This window comes from Nipponia nippon, unplaced genomic scaffold, assembly GCF_047370975.1.
Source record: "Nipponia nippon isolate SJK-2023a ecotype South Korea unplaced genomic scaffold, ASM4737097v1 scaffold_7, whole genome shotgun sequence".
NCBI classification, from domain to species: Eukaryota; Metazoa; Chordata; class Aves; order Pelecaniformes; family Threskiornithidae; genus Nipponia; species Nipponia nippon.
Window position 1 is genome coordinate 27662752 of NW_028262391.1, and position 22988 is coordinate 27685739.

Below are 22988 nucleotides of genomic sequence, written 5' to 3' on the forward strand. Positions count from 1 at the left end.
TGACTACCCTTTCAGTGAAGAAATTTTTCTTAATATTCAATCTAAACCTCCCCTGGTGCAGCTTGAGGCCGTTTCCTCTCGTCCTGTCGCTTGTTACTAGGGAGAAGAGACTGACCCCCACCTCGCTACAACCTCCTTTCAGGTAGTTGTAGAGAGCAATAAGGTCTCCCCTCAGCCTCCTCTTCTCCAGACTAAACAACCCCAGCTCCCTCAGCCGCTCCTCATGAGACTTGTGCTCCAGACCCTTCACCAACTTTGTTGCCCTTCTCTGGACACGCTCCAGCACCTCCATGTCCTTCTTGTAGTGAGGGGCCCAAAACTGAACACAGCGCTTGAGGTGTGGCCTCACCAGTGCTGAGTACAGGGGCACTATCACCTCCCTGGTCCTGCTGGCCACACTATTGCTGATACAAGCCAGGATGTCATTGGCCCTCTTGGCCACCTGGGCACAGTGCTGGCTCATGTTCAGGTGGCTGTCAGCCAACACCCCCAGGTCCTTTTCTGCCAGGCAGCTCTCCAGCCACTCCTCCCCCAGCCTGTAGCATTGCATGGGGTTGTTGTGACCCAAGTGCAGAACCCAGCACTTAGCCTTATTGAATCTCATACAGTTGGCCCCAGCCCATCGATCCAGCCTGTCCAGGTCCCTCTGTAGGGCCTTCCTACCCTCCAGCAGATCAACACTTCCACCCAACTTGGTGTCATCTGCAAAATTCCCGAGGGTGTACTCAATCCCCTCCTCCAGATCATCAGTGAAGATGTTGAACAGGACCGGCCCCAATACTGAGCCCTGAGGAACACCACTTGTGACTGGCCACCAACTGGATTTGACTCCATTCACCACCACTCTCTGGGCTCGGCCGTCCAGCCAGTTTTTAACCCAGTGCAGAGTGCACTTATCCAAGCCGTGAGCAGCCAGCTTCTCCAGGAGAATGCTGTGGGAGACAGTGTCAAAGGCGTTACTAAAGTCCAAGTAGACAACATCCACAGCCTTCCCTTCATCCACTAAGCAGGTCACCTTGTCATAGAAGGTGACCTTCCTTTCATAAACCCATGCTGGCTGAGCCTGATCCCCCAGTTGTCCTGCACGTGCTGCGTAATGGCACTCAAGATGATCTGCTCCATGACCTTTCCTGGCACCGAGGTCAGGCTGACAGGCCTGTAGTTCCCCGGATCCGCCTTCTGACCCTTCTTGTAGAAGGGCGTCACATTTGCTAACTTCCAGTCATCTGGGACCTCCCCGGTTGACCAGTACTGCTGATAAATGATGATGGAGAGTGGTTTGGCCAGCTCCTTTGCCAGCTCCCTCAGTATCCTCGGGTGGATCCCATCTGGCCCCATGGACTTGTGAGCATTCAGGTGGAGGAGCAGGTTGGTGACTGCCACCTCTTCGACAACTGGGGCTTCATTCTGCATCCTATCTCCATCTCCCAGCTCAGGGGCCTGAAAACCCCGAGGATGACCAGTCTGACTATTAAAGACTGAGGCAAAGAAGGCATTAAGTACCTCAGCCTTCTCCTCATCCTTCGTGGCAACGTTTCCCTCCACATCAAACAAAGGAGGGAGATTCTCCCTGGCCCTCCTTTTGTCGCTGATATATTTGTAAAAACATTCTTTGTTATCTTAAACAGTGGTGACCAGTTGAAGTTCCAGCTGGGCCTTCGCCTTTCTGATCTTCTCCCTGCATAACCTCACAACATCCTTGCAGTCCTCCTGAGTCACCTGCCCCTTCTTCCAAAGGTGGTAAGCTCTCTTTTTTTTCCTGAGTTCCAGCCAAAGCTCTCTGTTCAGCCAGGCTGGTCTTCTCCCCCACCTGCTCGTCTTACAGCACATGGGGACGGCCTGCTCCATCGCCTTTGAGACTTCCTTCTTGAATAACATCCAGCCTTCCTGGACTCCTTTGCCCTTCAGGACTGCCTCCCAAGGGACTCTGTTAACCAGGCTCCTAAACAATCCAAAGTCTGCCCTTCTAAAGTTCAGGGTAGCGGTTTTGCTGACCCCTCCTCCTTACTTCTCCGAGAATTGAAAACTCGTGTCATGGTCACTGCGCCCAAGACAGCCTCCGACCACCACATCGCCCACCAGGCCTTCTCTGTTCGTAAACAGCAGGTCCAGCGGGGCACCTCCCCTGGTCGGCTCCCTCACCAGCTGCGTCAGGAAGTTATCTCCCACACACTCCAGGAACCTCCGAGACTGCTTTCTCTCTGCTGTGTTGTATTTCCAGCAGATACCTGGAAAGTTGAAGTCTCCCACGAGAACAAGGGCTAGAGATCGTGAGACTTCAGCCAACGGCTTGTAGAATAGTTCGTCTGTTTCCTCATCCTGGTTGGGTGGTCTATAACAGACTCCCACCAGGATATCTGCCTTATTGGCTTTCCCTCTGATCTTTACCCATATGCACTCAACCTTATCATTACCTTCGCTGAGCTCTAGACAATCAAAACACTCTCTAATGTACAAGGCTACCCCACCACCTCTCCTTCCTTGACTATTGCTTCTAAAGAGCTTGTAGCCATCCATTGCAGCACTCCAGTTGTGTGAGTCATCCCACCATGTTTCCGCAATGGCGATCACATCATAGTTTTCCTGCCACGCAATGCCTTCCAGCTCCTCCTGTTTATTGCCCATGCTGCGTGCATTGGTGTAAATGCACTTCAGCTGGGCTATTGATCTCTTCTCCAACACAGGCATGCCACCTCTAGGCTCATCCCTAGCAGGCCTGGTTTTATCCCCTTCCCCCTTCAAATCTAGTTGAAAGCTCTCTCAATGAGGCCTGCTAACTCCTGAGCCAGAATCCTTTTCCCCTTTTGCGACAGGTGAACCCCACCTGTCTCCAGCAGGCCTGGTGCCATGTAAACTGCCCCATGATTGAAAAACCCAAAATTCCACCGCTGGCACCAGCCTCTGAGCCACGTGTTGATGAGATGGGTCTTCCTGTTCCTTTCCGTATGCCTCCCGGCTACGGACAGGATGGAGGAAAACACTGCCTGTGCTCCTGATCCTTCAAGTAATCGCCCCAGTTCTCTAAAGTCCCTTTTGATCGTCTTTGTGCCTCTATCAGCTACCTCATCACTGCCAACCTGAACAACCAATAGTGGATAATAATCGGATGATTTTACTAGCCTAGGAAGCTTCCTAGTAATGTCTCTTATCGTTTCCCCAGGGAGGCAGCAGACTTCCCTATGGGATGGGTCCGGCCGGCATATCAGGATATAGTCTGTACTTGTCTAAATTTCAGTAGCAAAAAAATGGTGATGACCACTTCAAAGGACTAATTTGAAACTAAATTAATTGATGTTTGTAGAGAATGTTAACTTTCTTCCATTAAGGTATTGCATATATATATGTATATATATGTATGTATGTGCACACAATATAGGCATGTGCTGGAAAAGTAGAAAATGGTGAATCTACTAATACCTTTAATTAAGTGCTCTTCCCTGGTCTTCTAATGTTTCCCAAGAAGGAACTGTAGAATATCAAATTATAATAAGCAGTGATATTTTATTAATTTTTGTTTTGTTTTTTACAGCTACAAGAAAACCAAGATGAAATCGAAAATATGATGAACTCTATTTTTAAGGGTATATTTGTTCATAGATACCGGTAAGAAAATGCATGCAACAGTAGGCTCTGCTAATGAAGTATAATCATAAATAATGTCAAGGGCAATTTCTGTGTTGATTTTTCTTGTGATGTAATATTCTAGATGCCACAAAATCAGTATCAAAAATATTGAAGTTATGGAAGAAAAATCTATGTGTTACCCCTATTAATTGCACAGTAGAGCCGTCCACAGAACTTTATTTTAATTCAGTAAAACAATTTTAAGGAGTTGTGGGAGATATGGAATTTGAATCTTTCTCTTTTAAAAAGAAAAGTTGTCCCAGGTGGAAGCACAAACATGGCATATCTTAAGAATAATCAAACGATCACTGCATAAGAGGGTAGTTTTGGTTGTTGGGTACCTCTACTCTGCATTTCCTTTTGTGTGTCTTAAGTGTGAACAGCAAATTTCTGATGTTTCTGCCATATATGCTTTAGCCACAACTTCAACTTTATTTTAGGCTTTTTCCTCCTTAAATTACATAAGGGCAATCAAAAGCCTTTATTCCAGTTAACGTGTATTTTTTGTTTGTTAATCGTTTTGGACATTTGTACCAAGAACATTAAAAAGTTATTGTGGTATTAGCACATCACAAAGTTTTTTTTAAATAGTTAATATGCTATGTCTTGTGAATACAAAACCACAGCAGGTTATATATATGCATGTGCATGTGTGAATGTGCATATGCATGCACTTCTATTTACTTTAGAATTGCACAAACCAGTAGATTTGGACTGGTGCATGCTATTTTGGAGTATGGTTTATCAGAGAGCAATAGTCTTTTAAAATAGATTTAGGGCTGGTTTGCATCACAAGGTACCTCAGATCATCTGCAGCATTTTGGTGAAACCAGCTCTTTAAATGTTAATTCTCGAAGTCAAAAGATAAAATTCAAGGATACTAAACTATGCAATTAAGCTTTCAGATTTAAGTTCTGGTTTAAAACTTTACCATTTATGAAATCTTTTAGACAAATGGCAGAAAACAAGAAAGGGTGTATGAGAAGAGGGTTAGAAAGTGAAGAGGAACCCATAGTTCAGGTGGGCAGAGGGATTATTGTAATTATGGAGAAAACCGTGCAGGAAACCCAGAAGAGGGACCTGTGCTAAGAAATGCATGAATGTGAACAACACAGTGGAGTTGGAGCAAGTCTCTGCAGTACCCAAGGATGATACTTGAAAGCAAGTTTATAGCAGTACTGGGAGCATCTCTCCAAGAAGATCAAAGGTAGCAGCAAAAAGGGGTCTCTTAAGAAAACAGGGGATCTGAGTATAGTGATTGCTCACAAAAGAACCTCTTTTCCTGGATGCATATGTCACACTTTTTTCTTCAGACCTTGTATCCTTATTCTGTCCCACACACCTGTGAGACAACTTCATTTGCTATCCGTTTGTTTCTTCCCTCTTGAGGAAATTGTAAAGGAGGGATGGTGATCTGAGGGGGTCTGAGAGGAAATGGGATTGTTCAGTAAGCCTTGAGCTACATGGCAACAGAAGGATGGGTATACAGAGTCAACCGGTAAATTAGGATATTAGCTCAGTGTAGCACTCACTATTTTGTTATGAAAGCAGCTTTTATGGTGTGTAGGTAATAAAGTTAAAGAAATTAAATGCAAAGAGTTTTTCCATTTCCGCCACCCCCCCCTTCAGAATTTAGTGTATTGTATCAAACAAGAAGTCGCTTTAAAATATTTTCCTAGTGGCTCGTGCTCTTGTGTGGGGTTGGAAAAATATTCTACCTTTTGATGGCCTGCATGCTGTTTCCTTTTCTTTTCTTTCTTTTTAAATCCTCCTTTTGTAACTCTGCTTTCTTTTCATGCTTTCTGCCACTGTTAGTAAAGGCCTGATTTTGCTGATATTGCTGTAACAAAGGAGAGGCCAAATAAATGCACTCTGCTTATTCGTGCCCTGAAAAAAGATGCCCAGGCTAACACTGTTACACCACCGAAGAATTTGCTGAAATCAGTCAAGTAGTGGTGTGCTCTGAGCAATGTGGGTGGCACCACTTCTGCCACTGTTTAGAGAGGGTCAGAAGAAGTAACTGCTTCCAAGTCTGCCCCAAGAGCCACTTTTGTGAGGAGTCATCATCTCTCTGGCTTCCTTAACTTCTGTGAAGCTCCTAAGAGAGTCTGTTACAACATATACCCGAATATGAGTAATCTGTAGACAGCAGAGAACATAAAATTTCTGCAGTCACATCCATGCAAGAACATAGAGGGGAAAAAAATACCTGTATTAAAAACAGCTAATGGAAGAGAAAACCAGGTCCGGGAGGGCAGAAAAAACCAAAAGGATTTCAAACTATTATCTGCTTCCATAATGTTTCTTAAGCATTCCTTCTCTCAAATAGTTCGAATGATTTATAAACTTGACATCATTTTACAGTCCTTAGCTGATGTACAAGTGGTAATGATTTCAAAAGAACATTATTTTAATTATTGCCAGAGAAGAAATCCCTTTCCATAATATGATTCAGACTCTGCCACAGTGATTCATGCTTAGTGACCTTTGTAACTTAAATAGCAAGTCCTTGATCTAAACAAAAAGCCCTCCAAAACTGTTTCATTCAGAATGTATCTGTCTTCCTACTAGTAAGCTAGGGTTGCAGTGAGGTCACGTCTTCTTTCTGTAGATTGACTTCCAATTTATTGGAAGATTTCAATGCTTACTTCTCACATTAAAAAAAAAAATTTGCAGAAATAGCTAAACAGTTTTCTAGGTGTAATGTTAGTCTAGTGTTAACAGCAGATTTGGTCAAAAATTGAGATATTCTTAATAAATATGCAGGAGATGTACCTACCTCATTGAATATTTCCTTATCTCTTTCCTGAATCACTTTTGCTGATGATTTTTGTGTTGTTTTATGACATATTTGGTTGTCAATTGATTACTTTTTTATAATTTCTAAAACTGAGAGTTAACATCAAAGGCGAGATGTAAGAGCAACTTCAGTTAGAGTCAAGTTGCTGGGATCATGTTGGTGAGTATAAAACAGTGGAGATGGTGACTGTGGTAAATAAGGACTGCAGGGCTGTGAGAGTAATCAAACTCTGGAACGGGTTGTCCACAGAGGCTGTAGAATATCTGTCTTTGGAAATACTCAAAAATTGATTGTACAAGGCATGTGTAGGGGCGTGGATATGGTGATGTTCAAAGGTCCTAATCTCAAAATAACCGGTTTTGTGTCTGTATGAGTCTAATGCCTTTGGTATGTAGTAATGAGATACTGTATACTGGTAGGTCAGGGATCTTAAAAGTAACTTAAAAGCTTTGTCTGAAGTTAAACAAGCTGAAAATTGCTTGCGGGATACATGTATATTAAAAAAAAAAGGGAGGGGAGGCCTGTTTCTTCATTTCAGTTGTATCTGCATATCAGAGATTACTTTGATTCTGAAATTATTGCCACATAGCTTCTCAGATGTAACAAGTATTTACAAAATGCCCATCAAACTCAACAGTGATCTGACATGTCAAAATTTTGTTGTTGCTACTTACCTGCTTTTGACTTAGCAATGTGTGTCTGGACTCATTTCCCTTTCAGAGGGTAAGATTCAGAAAATTCTTATTTGAGTCCTACTTCATAATGTCTTTTTGTTTTGAATGCTCAAAGAGCTTCTCCTCCATACATTAATATCCAGCAAAACAGAACTATTACAGTTTAAACTTCTGGCAGACCTGAGTGGTGATCCCCAGACTGATGGACATGATGGCTTTGTGAATTTATGCAATGCAGTGAGCCTGTCCTGAGGTATTATTTTGTCAGTACTGATAATTAAGGTAAAACATGCCAAATGTAGATGTCATCTTTACAGAGAAGATGCTTCTCGCTCCTTTCTCTACTACTGAGTACATACATAGGATGATGATGACAAGTTGCAAGTTCCATTCTAGGAAACAAGTGTTGCATGAAAAAAAGGGAGAGGGGATGTTAGATGGAAGTCTGGTGAGGAACTGAGTAAGAGACTGAGAGGAGCAAAGACCAGTCAGCACAGGGAAATGAAAATCCAAACAAAACCATAGAAAAATCCTTTTCCCTCACCCTAAGTGTGTTATCTTAAGGAGGTGAAACACACATCTTAGGTGGCAAGAAAATGCATTATGTTTTTATGTATGTTGAAAAAACATAGAAATTACCAAGACTATTTGTTGAGAAGCAACAACTGCAATGGTTGTATTAGGCAAGCAGACATACAATAAGAGCATAGTCAGGCATCCTTTCAGAGCTTCCAAGAAGTCTTGAAGCAGTTACTGCTCTGCTAGTCATCTCCATCTCTTGCCTTGGGTGTTTTCCCTCAACACTGGTAATGCTTTAAGGATTTAAGCATCCATTTCAGTGCAGATCAGCCCGGTTAGCTTAAATTGCTTTCAGTTTTGGTCTTGATTAACCCAAATGACTTTGTGATCAGGGTGAGAGAACCCAGGAGCTGCAACTGGAACATACCAGCCTCCACCTAACATATCCCAATTATCCATTATAGACTCTATGTTTCAGGGTCCTAAATACTTTTGGCCTTAATCAAAATACTAGAGTGTAATTTAGCACGAAATATATGCTAAAGTGGCACTTTTGAGAAACAATCAACTAGTAAAACCTGTTTCCTGACACTGTTTGCTATAGTTTGTCCTAAGTTTTATGGACCTGCCTTGTCACCCAAAATTTTAAAAGGAACCAGTGAATTTCTTACCTGATCCCCTTTTATCAAATCTCTTTACGAAGCTGCATTATGGCAGGCTTCTTTACTAAGAGTAACAATATAGGTTGTGAATTTTGCTGCGAATAGTTTGCTAAGTGCTTCCCATTTGCCATATAGACATTATTTGGCAGTTTGTGCTGAAAAGAAGGTTAAATATATTTTATGTCTAATATTTCTACATCCAGCATTAGTTTTGGTTTCTGTGCTAGACTAGATTCTCTTCCTTTCTAGATGCATTTGGCAAGTAATACAAACTTAAGTCACTAATTTATAATTACGATAATGAATAATGCATGAATTATTCCAAAAGTACTTCCAATGGTGGTATGATTAGTATTTATATGTTCTTGTGTCATATACAAATAGTGTGTATTTTTAAAAAACTAAACAATTCATAGTGACTATGACAAGATGCTAAAATATATTTAAGTGTGTAAAAATTATAAGAAAATAATTATAGTTTAATAACAAGCACTTGATCACATGCATAGCAAAGGTATAAAGACTTTTTGGCTGTATCATGTTTGATACAGCATTGTACGGGTATGGAACCTGTTTTAGCGATTCCTGCAAGAAGATGAATGATTCTTACTGGTAATACAGTTACCTGGAAGATAGTGGTGGAGTGGAAAATTGGTGTCTCACAAATTCTCCTGCCTCTCCAGCAACTTATGTCTGTTTGCTAGTGTCACATGCCTTATGCATGATCCTTGCCCATTTTCAATTACACTGAAGATGTTAAATTTTTATTCTACTGAATCTTGTAATTAGTTGAATAGCTTTATTCTTTCTTTTTTCTTTTTTTTTTTTTTTTTGTAATTATAAATAGCAGCTTGGAGTGAGTGTTTGTCCGTAGTGCCTAGGGATCCCTGAGAAGCTTTTGAATCGAATCAGTTTTTCACTGTCTGCCTAGGGAAGCTTGAATGCATTCTTACAGAAAAGATAAATTTTCGTGATTTTTGGCTGGCTGTGCTGCATGATTAAATAGCTGTTGACACTTGGGTTCTTTTTGGGATTGCCATTAAATCCTTCCAAAATGCTTCACAGTTACTAAATTTATAAGGTGGTGAAATAACCTACTTGGATGGGAGGACTGAGGCTGTCGTCCCCTAGTGGAAACGTCTTCATGGCTACTTTGTGTTTCTGCATATGTGGCTCCCCTTTTTTTTCTTGATTCATACTTATCAGTCTTTTAGATTGTTCTTTTAAGTCTTGCATTCTGATTCCTTCCACCTATATTTTGTTTTAAAAGTAGTTTAAAAATAATTTCTTAAAAGAGAATTGCTAATCTAGCTTAGTGTGAAGTAATATACAATTAGACATATATATAAATATATTCATAGTTTAAATTAAACCCTCTCTTCATTGTGGCTGCATTCCCCGTAATGAATGAAGTTCAAACTCTTGTGCAAACCCTTGAATGTAATATTTTAGAACATTCATCCTTACAGTATCTAAAACCTGTTTGAGAAATCCCTGGTAGGAACAGCTTATTTAATGCCCTACTCTGCTCGTAATGTGGCTTGTCTACATTGTGGATTGACAATTACTTTGGTTTTGAGGTTATAGAGTCTTCAGGGAATTTGACAGAGCAGTTTTAGTGATTCTGTTTGGAAGTTGATAAAATCAGTGTGTTTCAGGTAGGCAAAGAGAGAAAGTGATAGTGGTGTAATGGCATTCCTACAAATTTCCCCCTAACGTTCATCCATTAACCTTAAATGCATGTTTTACGCTGTTAAGTCAGTACAGTTTTGTCCCTATAATTTGAAACTGAATGAGAAAACCAGAGACTTGACTGTAGAAGTGTCACATCTAGTCATGTATGATACTGTGATTGCTTGCCGTGTTCAGGTAGGAACTGTGTTTTTCACCTTGGTATCTGGAAGATCATATACAGTAGAATGACAGCTATTGAGGTGGACCAATTTGAAGGTTGCAAGTACATAGGCAGTTACAGTATGGAGTAATCATGTTATACTATTTTGTGTGTATGAACTTATGCAGTAAGTATCTTGAGCATAAGATAGAGTGCATTTTATTTATACATTGTAAAATTAAAGACTTGAGGAAAAATACAGTTTCTTTTATTTTGCAATTATTCTGTTGCTTGAAGCTTGGAATTTTAATTTTTTTCCCCCCGTAAATGAGATTTCATTTGTGGGCTCTGTTGGTGCTCTTTTAGAATTGATGTTTATTACTTTTCCAAAAAGATTTTTTTATAAAAATACAGAACCAGAGTCTCAATTATAAGCAAGGCCGGTGTTTGCAAAGCACCAGATATTCCCTTCTTCTGTACAGAGGCTCTTTATGTTCCTGTTTTATTACAGCTGAAATTCTGAACTGTGAAGCAGTGCCAGCTGGAGTGGCACAAGCGATTTCTCATAGTAACAGATGTCTCAGAGATGAAATTACTAAAGGGCCAGATGGCCCCAATCCTTTTTCTCATTGTTTAGCTGTCGTTCATTATTAGTAAATATGCCATGCTCTATGTCAGTCAGGCAGGAAAGTGCCAATCAGATTGAAATAATTTTCATCCCTGATCTCTTTAGGTGGTCTCTCCAGACATTTTCCTGCTGCCCCTCCTCAATAAGCAGCTGATAAGTCTGCCTGAGATACATCTTTGCCTCTTCCATCACTTACCACAGTCAGAATGTAGAAAAAAGCAAGAAAACTGGAAGAAACCAATGTTGAAATGTAAACATCCTCCTGGGTCTTGTTATAGGGGCTTTTACACGGTGCATGAAACAAGATCTGTTTATGTACCAAATTCCATTCTGCCCCTCTGGCAGGCTCCTTTGGTTAAACCAAATAACTTTTTGCACCTTGGAATTGTTCTGCATGTCTAGCTGGAGAGGGTAAAGCCTGCTAAGCAAATGTCAGTGATGGTGTTTCAGAAATGATTGTCTAGAGGAGGTTTGTAGCTTCGATTCATAATTCTGTTTGAAAAGAGGGAGGTAAAAGATGGAGTAATAGACGTAAGAAGCGAACTAGGGTGAGAATTTTTTGAGATAATGGAAATATCATATCTGAATGTAGAAATATTGAAATTATTAGATAGATCAGTGAGTTCAAGGACATAAAGGAACAGAAAATCAGTGAGACGGCAGTGAGAACAGTGACAGGCCCTGCATAGTGCAAGTTCATCAAAAGTAAAAGCAAAATATAGCTAGGGCAATGGGAATGAGAAGTAAATGGTATGCATCTATAATCTGATTAACACTTTTTCTTTTCTTTTTTCCTTATTAGTGATGCTATTGCTGAGATTAGAGCTGTCTGTATTGAAGAAATTGGTGTCTGGATGAAAATGTACAGTGATGCCTTCCTGAATGATAGTTATTTAAAATATGTTGGTTGGACACTACATGACAGGGTAAGTATTGTGTATTACTGTACATGGCAGAGTGTACTATAGATAGCTGCTGTTATACTACCCAAGACATGTTTAGTGTATTATCTTTGATTTTAAAGAGGTTGTTCTTTTTTCTTGCCTGTTACTTATCTTTCAACCAGCTTATTTCAAGGTATTCACTTATATTAGGATACAGTAGTCCCAGACTGTGTGCTTGGTTCATGTGCTTTTTATGTTTTCAGTCTCCGTTAGAATATCTTAACAGAAATGTTTCCGTGGTGCTTTTCTTCTGATTACAAGAGAAAGAGAAATCTTCTCAGATCACCCCTGAGAACCTTTGTGTCTGAAGCAGAATGGAAAAGAGATTTCCAGATATGTCTTCCATTTACATTGCCCAATAGTTAGAGAAAAGAGAACATCTCTGGGTCCCCAACAGACGTCACTGGCTCCACAACCAGTGGAGTTCTCATCAATTCATTTTCCCTTGAAGAATCTCTTCAAGTTCTTTCTTCAAAAAATTTTTGAAACACCAGATGAAAGCAAAAAGATTTATATCCAGAGGTTCTTTCCTATCTCACCGCAGTTCTTCATACTGATGGTATCCACAACATGCCTCTGCTGGCTGGCAACAGACCTGCAGCAAGAGTAGTCAATTTCTAACACTAATAGAACAGGACTTTGCACTTCTGACCATATGGGAGTTTTGTGCACCAGGCAGCAACTGGGACTAGCCATCCTCCTGCTCTCACCAAACCCACTAGAAACACTTCCTTTACTCTAAACTCTTTTGCTAACATTATCCAAGGAAAACAGGTGAGACCTGCCTATGCTGTTGAAATGCTCATTAAATTCCAGTATCCTGATTCAGACTATTCTTTTTTTCTAGAAGCACTGCTGGAAAAAATTAAAAGTTTGCAAGTTCATTCTGATGACTTGCATAACTGGTAGTTAACGGCTGATTTTTTAAAAAGATAATTTCTTCAGTAACTTTGGACAGCATGTCAACATTGATGATATGACTCGGTCACTCTTTTGCTGAAATCTGAACAGGATCAGTTAGAAAGATGTTAGCTTTCGCTAAGGAGGGAAGTTAGCTGCCACTGGTTCTTTTGCTTTGGCTATAGCTGACAGGGATCTGCATCTCGCCTTGATTTGGACCAGCAATTTACTTGTTAAGAGTATCCTGTATGATTTAGAGACTAGATATGTGATGTCTTTCCTCTCTAAACCTATAGTTCTCAAACTTTTACTTTACAAACTTTCCCCAAACTTTTACATTACATGTCATTGTTACAAAACTTGATTAGGAGGAAGATCCTGCTTACTGCTGCAATCAACCATGTCTACTTTTTACTCTAGCAACACCACACTTCCTATCATTGAAGCTCGGACATGAAAACATGGCCATCACACTGCTTTGAGGGGCAGAGCTGCTGCTCCATCTCTGTACCTCATTTTTAACATTGGTGTGCCTCACTAATAGGCGTGCTTCAGGAGGTGGAGATCATTGCTTCAAGTTATCAGATCAGTGGGGAGGTCAACTCAGGTTGGAGGATTAGGATTTTAAGTGTGGTGGAAGGCTTTATTTTACTAGGGCTTTTAATTAAAAATAAATTTTCCCTTGAATAATTGCAGTGATTTTTTTGAAGCACATTCGCATCCTAGCAGAACATTTCCAGAAAGTAGCACTTCCAATGGGAGAGCAGAATCTAGTAGCGTTGCACGTCGTAGCTCTCAGTCCCCTTCTAGTATCTGTGAAGTCCAGCCATTCCTCACAGCACTGTCTGTGACTGGTGTCAGCTTCTCACACTGTTATCTGTCACATCCAGCAATTTCTCAGGTTATGTCCAATAGTTTCTCACATCTTCTTCAGTTAGCTTAACCTCAGGCCAGGGTCTAGTCATCTGCCTGCAGCCTTAACGTATATTTTTACCTCGGCTTTTTAAAAATTAATACGTTCTTTCATATCAGACAAATTTTAAATTACAGTGTTATGGTAAAAAAAAAGGTTTTCCATTCTGGACTAGACACAGAAGAATTCTGTCAGGCTACTCTCCTGCCTCTGCTTGCTTTGTAATATTTATCGTTGCAGGCCTCAGAAGTGCCTTGGGGTTCTCAGTCTTTAAATCACTAGCTAATCTGTTTAATATCCTGATATGCAAGATATGTGATATTTTTTATTGATGTAGTGTATGTTTAAAGTATAGAGTGAGACAGATTGTAAGTAGGATAGGGGAAGAGTCAGAGGCAGGTGAGCCATGTGTGAAAGGATGAAAAGGGAGAGAATGGAGAAAAAGACACATTTGGGGAGGCATAGAAAGGAGGAAGGAAGTGCAATGGAAAGAATACATTGAAAAAAGATGGAATAAGAACCAATTAAAAATGCAAACCCTTCAAAAGTACAAGATCCCTTAACAGCATGGTTTTCATTGGCACTACCTGAAAAACTTGCCTGCTGTTACCTAAGTTTCTTGATTTTGCTTTGCTTTGATCAGGAGATCATTTTTGCTATGATCAGTACTTAAAATACTGAAAAAATGAAAGCTGAGGCAATAGTCATAAGGTATTTCCATTTCATATGAACAGAAGTCACCCGAAAATGATTAACTTCTCTGGAAGCTTGCTACTACAAAAAAGAGAGGAGGCAGCAGTGCAAGAGATTAATGAGCAGTTTCATATTCTACGTCAGAAGACATACAAATTAAATCCCAGGGAAGACACAATTCTTACAGTTCTTTGTAGTAGCTCCAGTGTAGTCTTTCAGAGGTAGGATACAGAAGTTTAGATCTCTAATGTGGAAAATCTGTATGTTTTGTATGATAAACCTGTCTCTTTCCCAGATTTCAGCTGAACGTCTATAGGGCTTTTTGGTTTTTGTATATTACTTTCTCATTTGAATATGGGTTTCTAGTTCTGCCTTTCTCTCCTTTTTAAGCCTCTTTTTCATTCCCATGGATCTGGGAGCATAAATTAAAAATACATAAAACTATAATATAATTGCATTAAAAAACTTCTTTAAAAAAAAAAGTAAGTCTTAACTCAGACTATCTAGTCTTAATTTTCACCTGCCTCATTGATGCATGGAAGTGTTTTGAAACCGTAATTGTGTCTCTAGATACCTAGACAGTCATGGTTCTTAAACCACTTCCTAACATGTAAGAAAATGCCTTTTCCTTCTTTGCATGCCTCTACTTTCTGTGAAAGGAATGAACCCAGGGTCCTGTAGAACAGATAGTATTTGAATACTTCATCGTGATGGCATCCTAACTTAAAAAGATGAAAAAATAGAACTTATTTTTATTAAGATTATATAGAAACTGAAATTGTAGTTTTTCCAAACTTCTGAATGTTTAACTTTATATAATGTCCTTGGTACCTAATTTCCTTGGTTTTGGGAAAGCTTGAGAAAATAAAAAAATGCATCAGATGATACACAGTATCTTCATAAATGGTATTGAGTGGGCCTATGCAGACAGAGCACAACTGCTTGCTCCTGCCAGGAATACTCCTGCCATAGGTACTTAATGTGCTGCAGGACATTTTCATCTGTTTCTCTCTGGCAGTGTAACTATTTCTGTCATTCAGCAGCAGATTACCTCAAAATATATCACCCTAGAGCATCAAAATGCAACACAGTATATCACGGTCATCCCATAAACTGTGGGATTATTATTAAAATCTGATAAATTTTTAAAAAGAGCAGAATACCCTTAGCCACCAGAAGAGAATTGGAAAAATCCAAAAGAAGAAACATGAAGTGTGAAGAGAGAGAAATGGCTTTGTGGCTCTCTTGACTACCCACCTACTTAAAAAATAATGGGAACTGTGTTTCTGGGGGCTCAAAAAGTCATCATCTCTGTGTGATCTAAGCCTTCATCTGGCATGTGAGCGGACACATAGCAATGCACCTTTTATTACCATTCCTGGAGCTGTGGTATCCCTGAATGTTAAGAGAAGTCTGGTTCTCACTGGGACATGGCAAACTAATACTCAAACGTATCAACTACATGGAACATTAATAAGAATCTAAGCTGGCTCGATACCAGGCTATAGATCACTGAGAGACTTACACAAGAGTTACAGATTGTTGGTTCAAGTCCTGTGATTAGCATGTAAAAAATATGAAAATGGTGTGCTTCCATCAGGATGGATTCTTTTTCACAGGTCTGCCATATTAAAGAGAATTTTGAGTAGAGCATGACTCCCAGACAAATGTAGACTACCGCACACTGCTGACATGAAAGGTGTATGTATTGCTTTTTCCTTCATTAGCAGCGGTAACAATTTTTTGCTCAAAACTCAGAAGTGTCTGGAGGATTATCTCTACAAAAATAGGGAAAATATGAGAAATGTTTGTCATTTAACAGTGTTGATAAACATTTAATGTTTTTGTTTTAGATTCTAATTTCAAATTGTAAATAAAAGAAAGCATTAACAATTAAGTATTAGTGTGAAGCATTTCTCATATTCATGAAAAAGATTTTTATATAACAAAAATAACAAAAATATATAAATAATTATCTAAAAAGGCTTTGAGAGAAGGGAGATTACAGGAATAGACTGGAGAAAGAGGTGTGCATAGAACCAATGACAGTGTGGATGAATTCAGGATTCTGCAATAATCAAGTGTCACAATTACAAATTGGACAAAACCATAAGTAAGTATATTTTTCTGGAAGGTGAAACTCAGGAGAATGGAAGGTCTTAGTTGTTAGAATGCTGATAATGCAAATATTTTGTCGGTTATTTACGTAGAAAATGACAAGGCTTTCCTTTCAGATACATTGTTTCTGTTTGTAAAGCACAGATGTGACTACACAAAAATATCTGGAACGTGATGCTTGTTTTCTTTAACAGAATTAAAGGTATTGTGGGGTTGCAAATATATGCTGCCTTAGGTTGACTCATACTCACTATGCACTTCAGCTCAGAATTGCAGAAAATCTGGCTAAAATATAGTCTGGGAAATATTTTTGCTTATTCTCTTCTGGCTTAAGGCAGAGTTCACTGTATATCTGCAGTGTTTCTCACAGACAGTCATATTTTCTAAAAAAACCTCTAGTGTTGGTTTTTCCACAGCTTTCTGTAACAGTTTGAGTGCTTAACTATGTTTGCCCCTAAAAAGTTCTTCCTCGCATAAGTTAAATAGCCTGTGTTATAATTTTAATTTATTCTTTTCCTACCCACTGTGCACATAAAAAGTGACAATTACTTTTTTCCTCTTCCTTCAGAGCAAGATAACTTTTCTTTGTTGTGCTGCAAAGATATTTACAGAAAGTTTTCTTCATTACCTCTTGTGTCCATTCCATACTGTGCCCAGGCCTTTTTTATTTTATCTTCCTTCTGTTTTTTGTATTCCTCTTGTGCTTGACCTCCTAATTAATTTGTTAAATAAGTTCATCTCTCAGTTAAGTAAGTCTCTCCCTGTCCTTGCTCTGCATCACTGTGTTTGCAGCTTTTACCCTGGCATAAGTTTCTTAGGATTTACCCTAACTTTAGCATTCCCACCCACTTACTTACTTGTTAAATAGGAAATTTCTGCTGTGTGTCTTTCCCCAAAAAGTGTTTGGGGTGTTAAAAGCTCAAGTTACTTGGATGATTCTCATAGTTACTCAAGAAACATCTTGTGTCTGGCATGTTGATGGTCTGTGGGACATTTCTACTTCTCCATTCTGTACTTCAGTGCAGTGTATCCCTGTACACCTTCACTTTTGCCTTTCTTAGGTTCTTGTCCAGGTCATTGCTGTTAATGCTTCCCCATGGGCACTAATCTCCGCTGACTCTATTTTAAAACCTTCTTAATAGGATTAGCAAGCTGATGTGCAGGGGCTCTTCCCTCTCCAAAGAGATGAATTCCATCCTTGACCAGCAGTTTAAAAACCAGACCTTTTTGCTATCAGAGAAAGTCCTCCTCCTATCATTTGTCTGCCAAGAAAGGCAGTCATTTCCAGGGATTGCCTCTGTGTCTCCTGGGCCTTTGCTCTCAGCTAGAGGGGGACCAGGTGTAACACAACATTTCTCTTTCTCACCTACTCCTGCAGTCGCTTGTCTTCTGCCTCAGATCTGGTGAGTGGCAGGAGGATGTTAGCCTGGTTCTGTACACTTTTGTTAGCATCTGGCTGCAGTCTCCTGGCAGGCCATGCAAGTACCAAATGTTCACAGGTTTGCTTCCTATCTGCCTTGCTTGATTTGCTCACTTAAGACTTATAGAGACCCTCAGTATCAGGCTCTGGGACCAGTGATCCACGGTGTTCAGTGAAGTCCACAAGGGCTTTGGACTCCACGGGGAATCCAAACCTTATCTGCACAGGTCTCAGGTCTCGTTGCTGTTGGCACTGATACTTTTTTTCTGTACCTAACCAATTTAGAGTTTTGCATTTTGGGACTACAGCACTGGCTGAATAACAAGCCATCTGCTGACCAGTGGAATAGTCTTCAGTGGAGCTGTAACTAAATCTGCTACCACACTGTTGCTCCGTAGCGTTCCTCACATGCCAAAATTGATACTGATCCTCCGTGGCTAAATAACCTAAGGCCTTAAGAGGCTTACATCCTCTTCTAATGATTAGCCCAGAGATCCTGGGCTTTCTGAATGCCACACAGCAGAGGAAACACCATTTCTGGTACTGCAAAGTAGGTACCATTAAAAGAAGAATGACAAGCAGCATTTCTCTGTGCTTATTTAGCAGTTGATCATATCCATATAAAATTTTTCTTCAAGAAAGTTCTTTTCTGTACCTTGAAAGATCTTATGATAGATCCTTTAAACATAACTTTCATCTCACTGACTTCCTCTGCAACGGTAGTCAATAAGATCCCTAGAAGACAGCAGGACTGCTCAGAGACTCCTCACAGATAGAAAGAGGTGATTTCTCAGGAACAGTAGTTCTTCAAGGAAAAGTTCTTCTGAAGATCCTCCTTTCACCTTCTGTCCTTCTTTTATCTTCTATTTCAATTTTTGAAATAGGTGGGAAGGAGGAAAGAAACTTAAAAATAAGGATTTTTAGCTTCTGTTTTTATGTCAATCTCTGAATGTTCTTTCAGTTTTTAGCTTGAGCAGATTTTTAAATACAGACTTCCTTATAGAATAGACAGGCTCAGATATGAAACCCTCTGGGTATGGAGTTTTATTTATGAAGTTCAATAATTTGTATTAGTTCTTGAGCAGCTTAAAGCCTTAGACTTGGTAGTGTACTCGCTTTCATAAAAGTTCATTCACACTGCAGTGAACTCTACAGATTATATTTGAGCAGATTTGTGTGTATAACCTTTTTGCTATCTACAGATATTTTTCAACAAGAAACCATAGTTTGCCTAGACTGTGCAGTTGAGCTGAGTTGTACATCTGCAGCCAGCCAGATGATGTGCATGTGCCCAGGGGATCCAGCCCTTCTCTTTATCATCAGTGTTCCTGTAGGCGACAAACCTTGATCCATAGGCACTTGTCTTGTGACACCCACGCTTCCTGCCTACAGCTCACCAGATCAAAGCGATCCCCATCTAAAGAGCAGCTGAGAATGAGCTGCTGCCACCAGAACAACTCAGACAGACGGACACAAGCTGCTCTTCTTCCCAAGGGCTCCTCAGGCTGTGGCGCAGATGCATTGTTCTTGTGGCAGCAGCCTGCTCCACACTGGAGGGTCTCTCAGGCCTTTTGCATCCTTCAGCCTGTGCCTGTCCTATGATGAGAGATGGGCTGTAGAAAATTTCAGAATAATAAGTCCAGTGTGTATTCCTTCTGTCCCTGGGAAAAGGAAAGACAGTGCTCGGAGATGGCTGAGTTGCTTGTGTGGGCTACAGGCAGCCCATGCTCAATCACTTTAAACACCAGATATCAGGCAGAAGCTACCTGTAGTCTCTTTCCTAAAGATAAATAGCTGCACTGTCGTTTCACCAACCACCTTGAGATCATATGTCTTTATTTTGTATTTACTTGCTACATTCTTTATCTTTTTGTGGAGTTACTTGAAAGGGAAGAGTAAAAGACGTTTAACTGATGGCGCATTGAATTCTTTATACATGCAAATAGGGAGAAAATTTAGCATTGTTTGTAGGCAGCTGCATGTGGTTTTTGGTTTTTAGCTGAATTGCAAATTGGCTTTGGTAACTCATTTGCATAAAAATTTAAATGTACCTTAAACAAATTACAGTATGATTATTTAATATTCATGTGCATTTGATTAGGGTATTCTATCAGCTAATCTTAGTGTGTTTTATTTAGCAAGGTGAAGTGAGGTTGAAGTGTTTGAAAGCTCTCCAGAGTCTGTATACCAACAGAGAGTTATTTCCAAAACTGGAGCTGTTCACTAATAGATTCAAGGTAAGAGGAAATACAGTTTTTGGAAAGAGTACAGAAAAGAAAAGTATCATCTATCTCATCCTGTTGCGGTCTTTGAATCATGTATATTAAATGCAAAAATAAACTCGTTTGTGACAAAGCTTGTAACTGCAGTAGTAAAACTGTATTACTGAATGCTGAGATTAAGCCAAATTCATTTTAGTATTTATCTTGTAAAATTTGTTGGGTTTGGCCAGGATGATTATTTATCTGTTTGTATTATTGATAGTTTATACATTGTCATTATTCAATCTGCTTGTACTTACTTAATTTTAGATTTATTGAATTTTAAGGACGTGTACTCGCTGTTTCACACAATCTAAAATACATCTGAAAGTAACAGCCTGTAACAAAAGATTGTTCATAAGACAGCTTTTTAGCTGAATATGTGCTTGTGTTTGGAGGAAGGGATACTTTGATCTGCATCACAATATTCTACACAGTGAAATACCTTGCTGCAGAACAGGAGTTTACATTGTGCTTTTAGACAAACCCCTGAGCATGATTGTCCTGTTTAGGAGATAAGTACTGGAGGAATATTTCAGGGTTTTTTTTACTAGCACAAACACACTGACTTTTTGCTTAATATCTTGATGAGAATGTGCCTGTTAATTCGCTCTGTGGCATGACTGCTTTATTTCACGAGTGAAATATCTGGAGAGATGAGTGTAGAAGTACTGTCCTGGCTTCTGTTTGGATGCTCTGTGAAGAAAGCTTTCAGATACTGTCACTGCATTGGTTGGCACCTTTTACCATTGCTTTTGTGTTCTGGGGAACACAGAACTGTGGTAAAGGCTACCCCCCCAAGGAAAGGCTAATTTACTGTATTTTCATTTAAATCATTATTATAATGCTGATGAAAAATTCTGTTTGGAAAAGAAGTGGAGATTTAAATATTTGTAAATAACTACTGTGTATGAGACTTAAAAACTTCTCACTGTAGATTTTATACGGCTTCACTGGTTTTGTGTGTCATTGCAGTTACTATTAACTCCTTTAGTTTGATCTAGGAAAGCAAAAAATATAGAAAACTTGTTATATCTTACCTGTATGTATGTAAATGATCTGTAAAAACATAATGGTAATCATACCACATTCACTTGAGATGGAGAAAAAAGATGCTTAAACTACAGTAAAGTCTAGATATTAAGGAAGGCTTTTTGTCCAAAATTATAGTTGTACAAGAGAACAGACTCTTTATTAATAATCTCCTTCATTTGAGATTTTTAGGGGCAGATTAAATAAATATGTCGGGAATGAACTATGTATAGTTGACTTTAAAGTAGGAGATGAAACTAGATCATTTTGTGAGATCACTTCAGGGCCTATATTTTTCTAATTTTATAAAGTCAGTTTCTGGGGTTATTGCAGTAAAGACAAACTTTTCTCTCATAGAAGAGTACCTGGCAAACAGTTTCAGACCTCAGACTACTTCTATAATGCCTCCATAAGTCTGGTTTGCTTATCATCTCAGGACAACCAGAAATACTAGTTAACTCTCCAGAAAAATGAATCCTTCAACTCTGCTGCTTTTCTTGTTCCATCTGGGCAGACTTACAGATTTGTTTATATTTGTAATTTGATTTATTTTTAAATAGGCCACTAAAACTCTCGTGGTCTCTATATCTACTTCTCTCTACTAGAAAATGTGCTGGATGTTTCTCTCTTAACCTCCTCCAATTCGTAAGAGAAAATGCTGCTTTGAGTCTGAACCCGTCCCATCCACCAGCAAAACTTTTCACAATGATTGGAGGCACTTTGAGAAATAGTTACTCAGTAATGTACTTCAAAAAACTACAGGAACATGAAACCCCTAAATACTTCCTACTTTTTCACAGTATAGACCATTTTCTGTGTTAGAAGAAGTCAGGTTAACCTGTGCATTGCTTCTTGGTTTAGAACGGCACAAGGAATTTTCATTTCTGTCAAAAAGATTCAGAGGAAAGGGAAACCCTGCTAGGAATCCTTGTCTTTCTTCTGTTCCATTAAAGCTGTTTTTAATACAGAAATCTATATCATTATGAAATAAATTAGAAAAAAGGTGAGTTCAAAGTCTGTGTGAGCCTAGAGAACAGATATGTTTAACATGATGATTTATCAGTTTCAGTTTCCAGCCACATCAAGAGAACAAAAAGCTGGCATTGCCTAAATGCCTGCACTTGGATTTACAGCTCTGCTGACAGGGATGTGGCCTTTGGCACCAGATGGTGTAAAGTTTCAAATTAATGCTTTTTGATTCTGTGATACATTACTTAAATGTCTTGCCACTACAAACTCTATCACCACCCCCTGAAAAATAATTGACCTAAACGCCATTCTCAGTTCCATGTCTGCTTATTTATATTTCCTCATCAGACTTTAATCGACCTGCACAGTTCAGCTGGTACTCAACTCAATCCATTCAAACTGTCAGGAGAGATCTCTCCAGAGATCTTGTAGCTGTTTAAAGTATAAATTAATTTGATCCAGAATGACTTGTACTGGGGTGTTAATATTTCACCACCTTCCAGATAGCTGTGACAAGGATCTGATAATGTCACTTCTCCAAAGGAAAGATGTGTGTTCTTCCCAGCATTTGTTTGTGTTTCAAGGAGTAGGTGATATGCTAGAAAATAAGCTTTGTCTGTCAAAAAAAATCTTGTCCATCAAAGCGGAGACTTCTGTTTTCCATCAAGAAGTCCTGTCTGATACAAACTTTAACTGAAACCATATGGGAAAGATGTGAATTAGCTCTTTTGCAGTCAGTGCCAAAGTCAAGACACCAGCAGATTTAGATGCAGCCGTTTAATTCTTGTCCCTAATCCCTGACCCTTTGCAGGAGAGTGCTGTCTCCACAGCCTGAGAGGCAAAAGGAGATAGATTTGCTCTTCAGCCAGCCTTATGCACAGCCTAATACATAATTGCAAACTGATCTTCATAGACAGTGAAAATTCATATTTCAAGTTATAAATACAGGCTTGTGTTCTATTCTACTGCTGTACAGTGGTACAGGAAATTTCTGTCA

General features: G+C 39.4%; 1 protein-coding gene across 12 annotated transcripts in view; it reads left to right on the plus strand.

The window, feature by feature from the left end:
• The window catches only part of STAG1 (STAG1 cohesin complex component), a 205442-nt gene that overhangs the window by 120233 nt on the left and 62221 nt on the right, over window positions 1–22988 (plus strand). For all 12 annotated transcript variants that reach the window (XM_087740483.1, XM_087740482.1, XM_087740488.1 and 9 more), the window contains 3 exons: window positions 3530–3603; window positions 11544–11667; window positions 19868–19966. In XM_087740483.1, the coding sequence (XP_087596609.1) occupies window positions 3530–3603; window positions 11544–11667; window positions 19868–19966 (297 nt within the window). The remainder of the gene's footprint in view (window positions 1–3529; window positions 3604–11543; window positions 11668–19867; window positions 19967–22988) is intronic.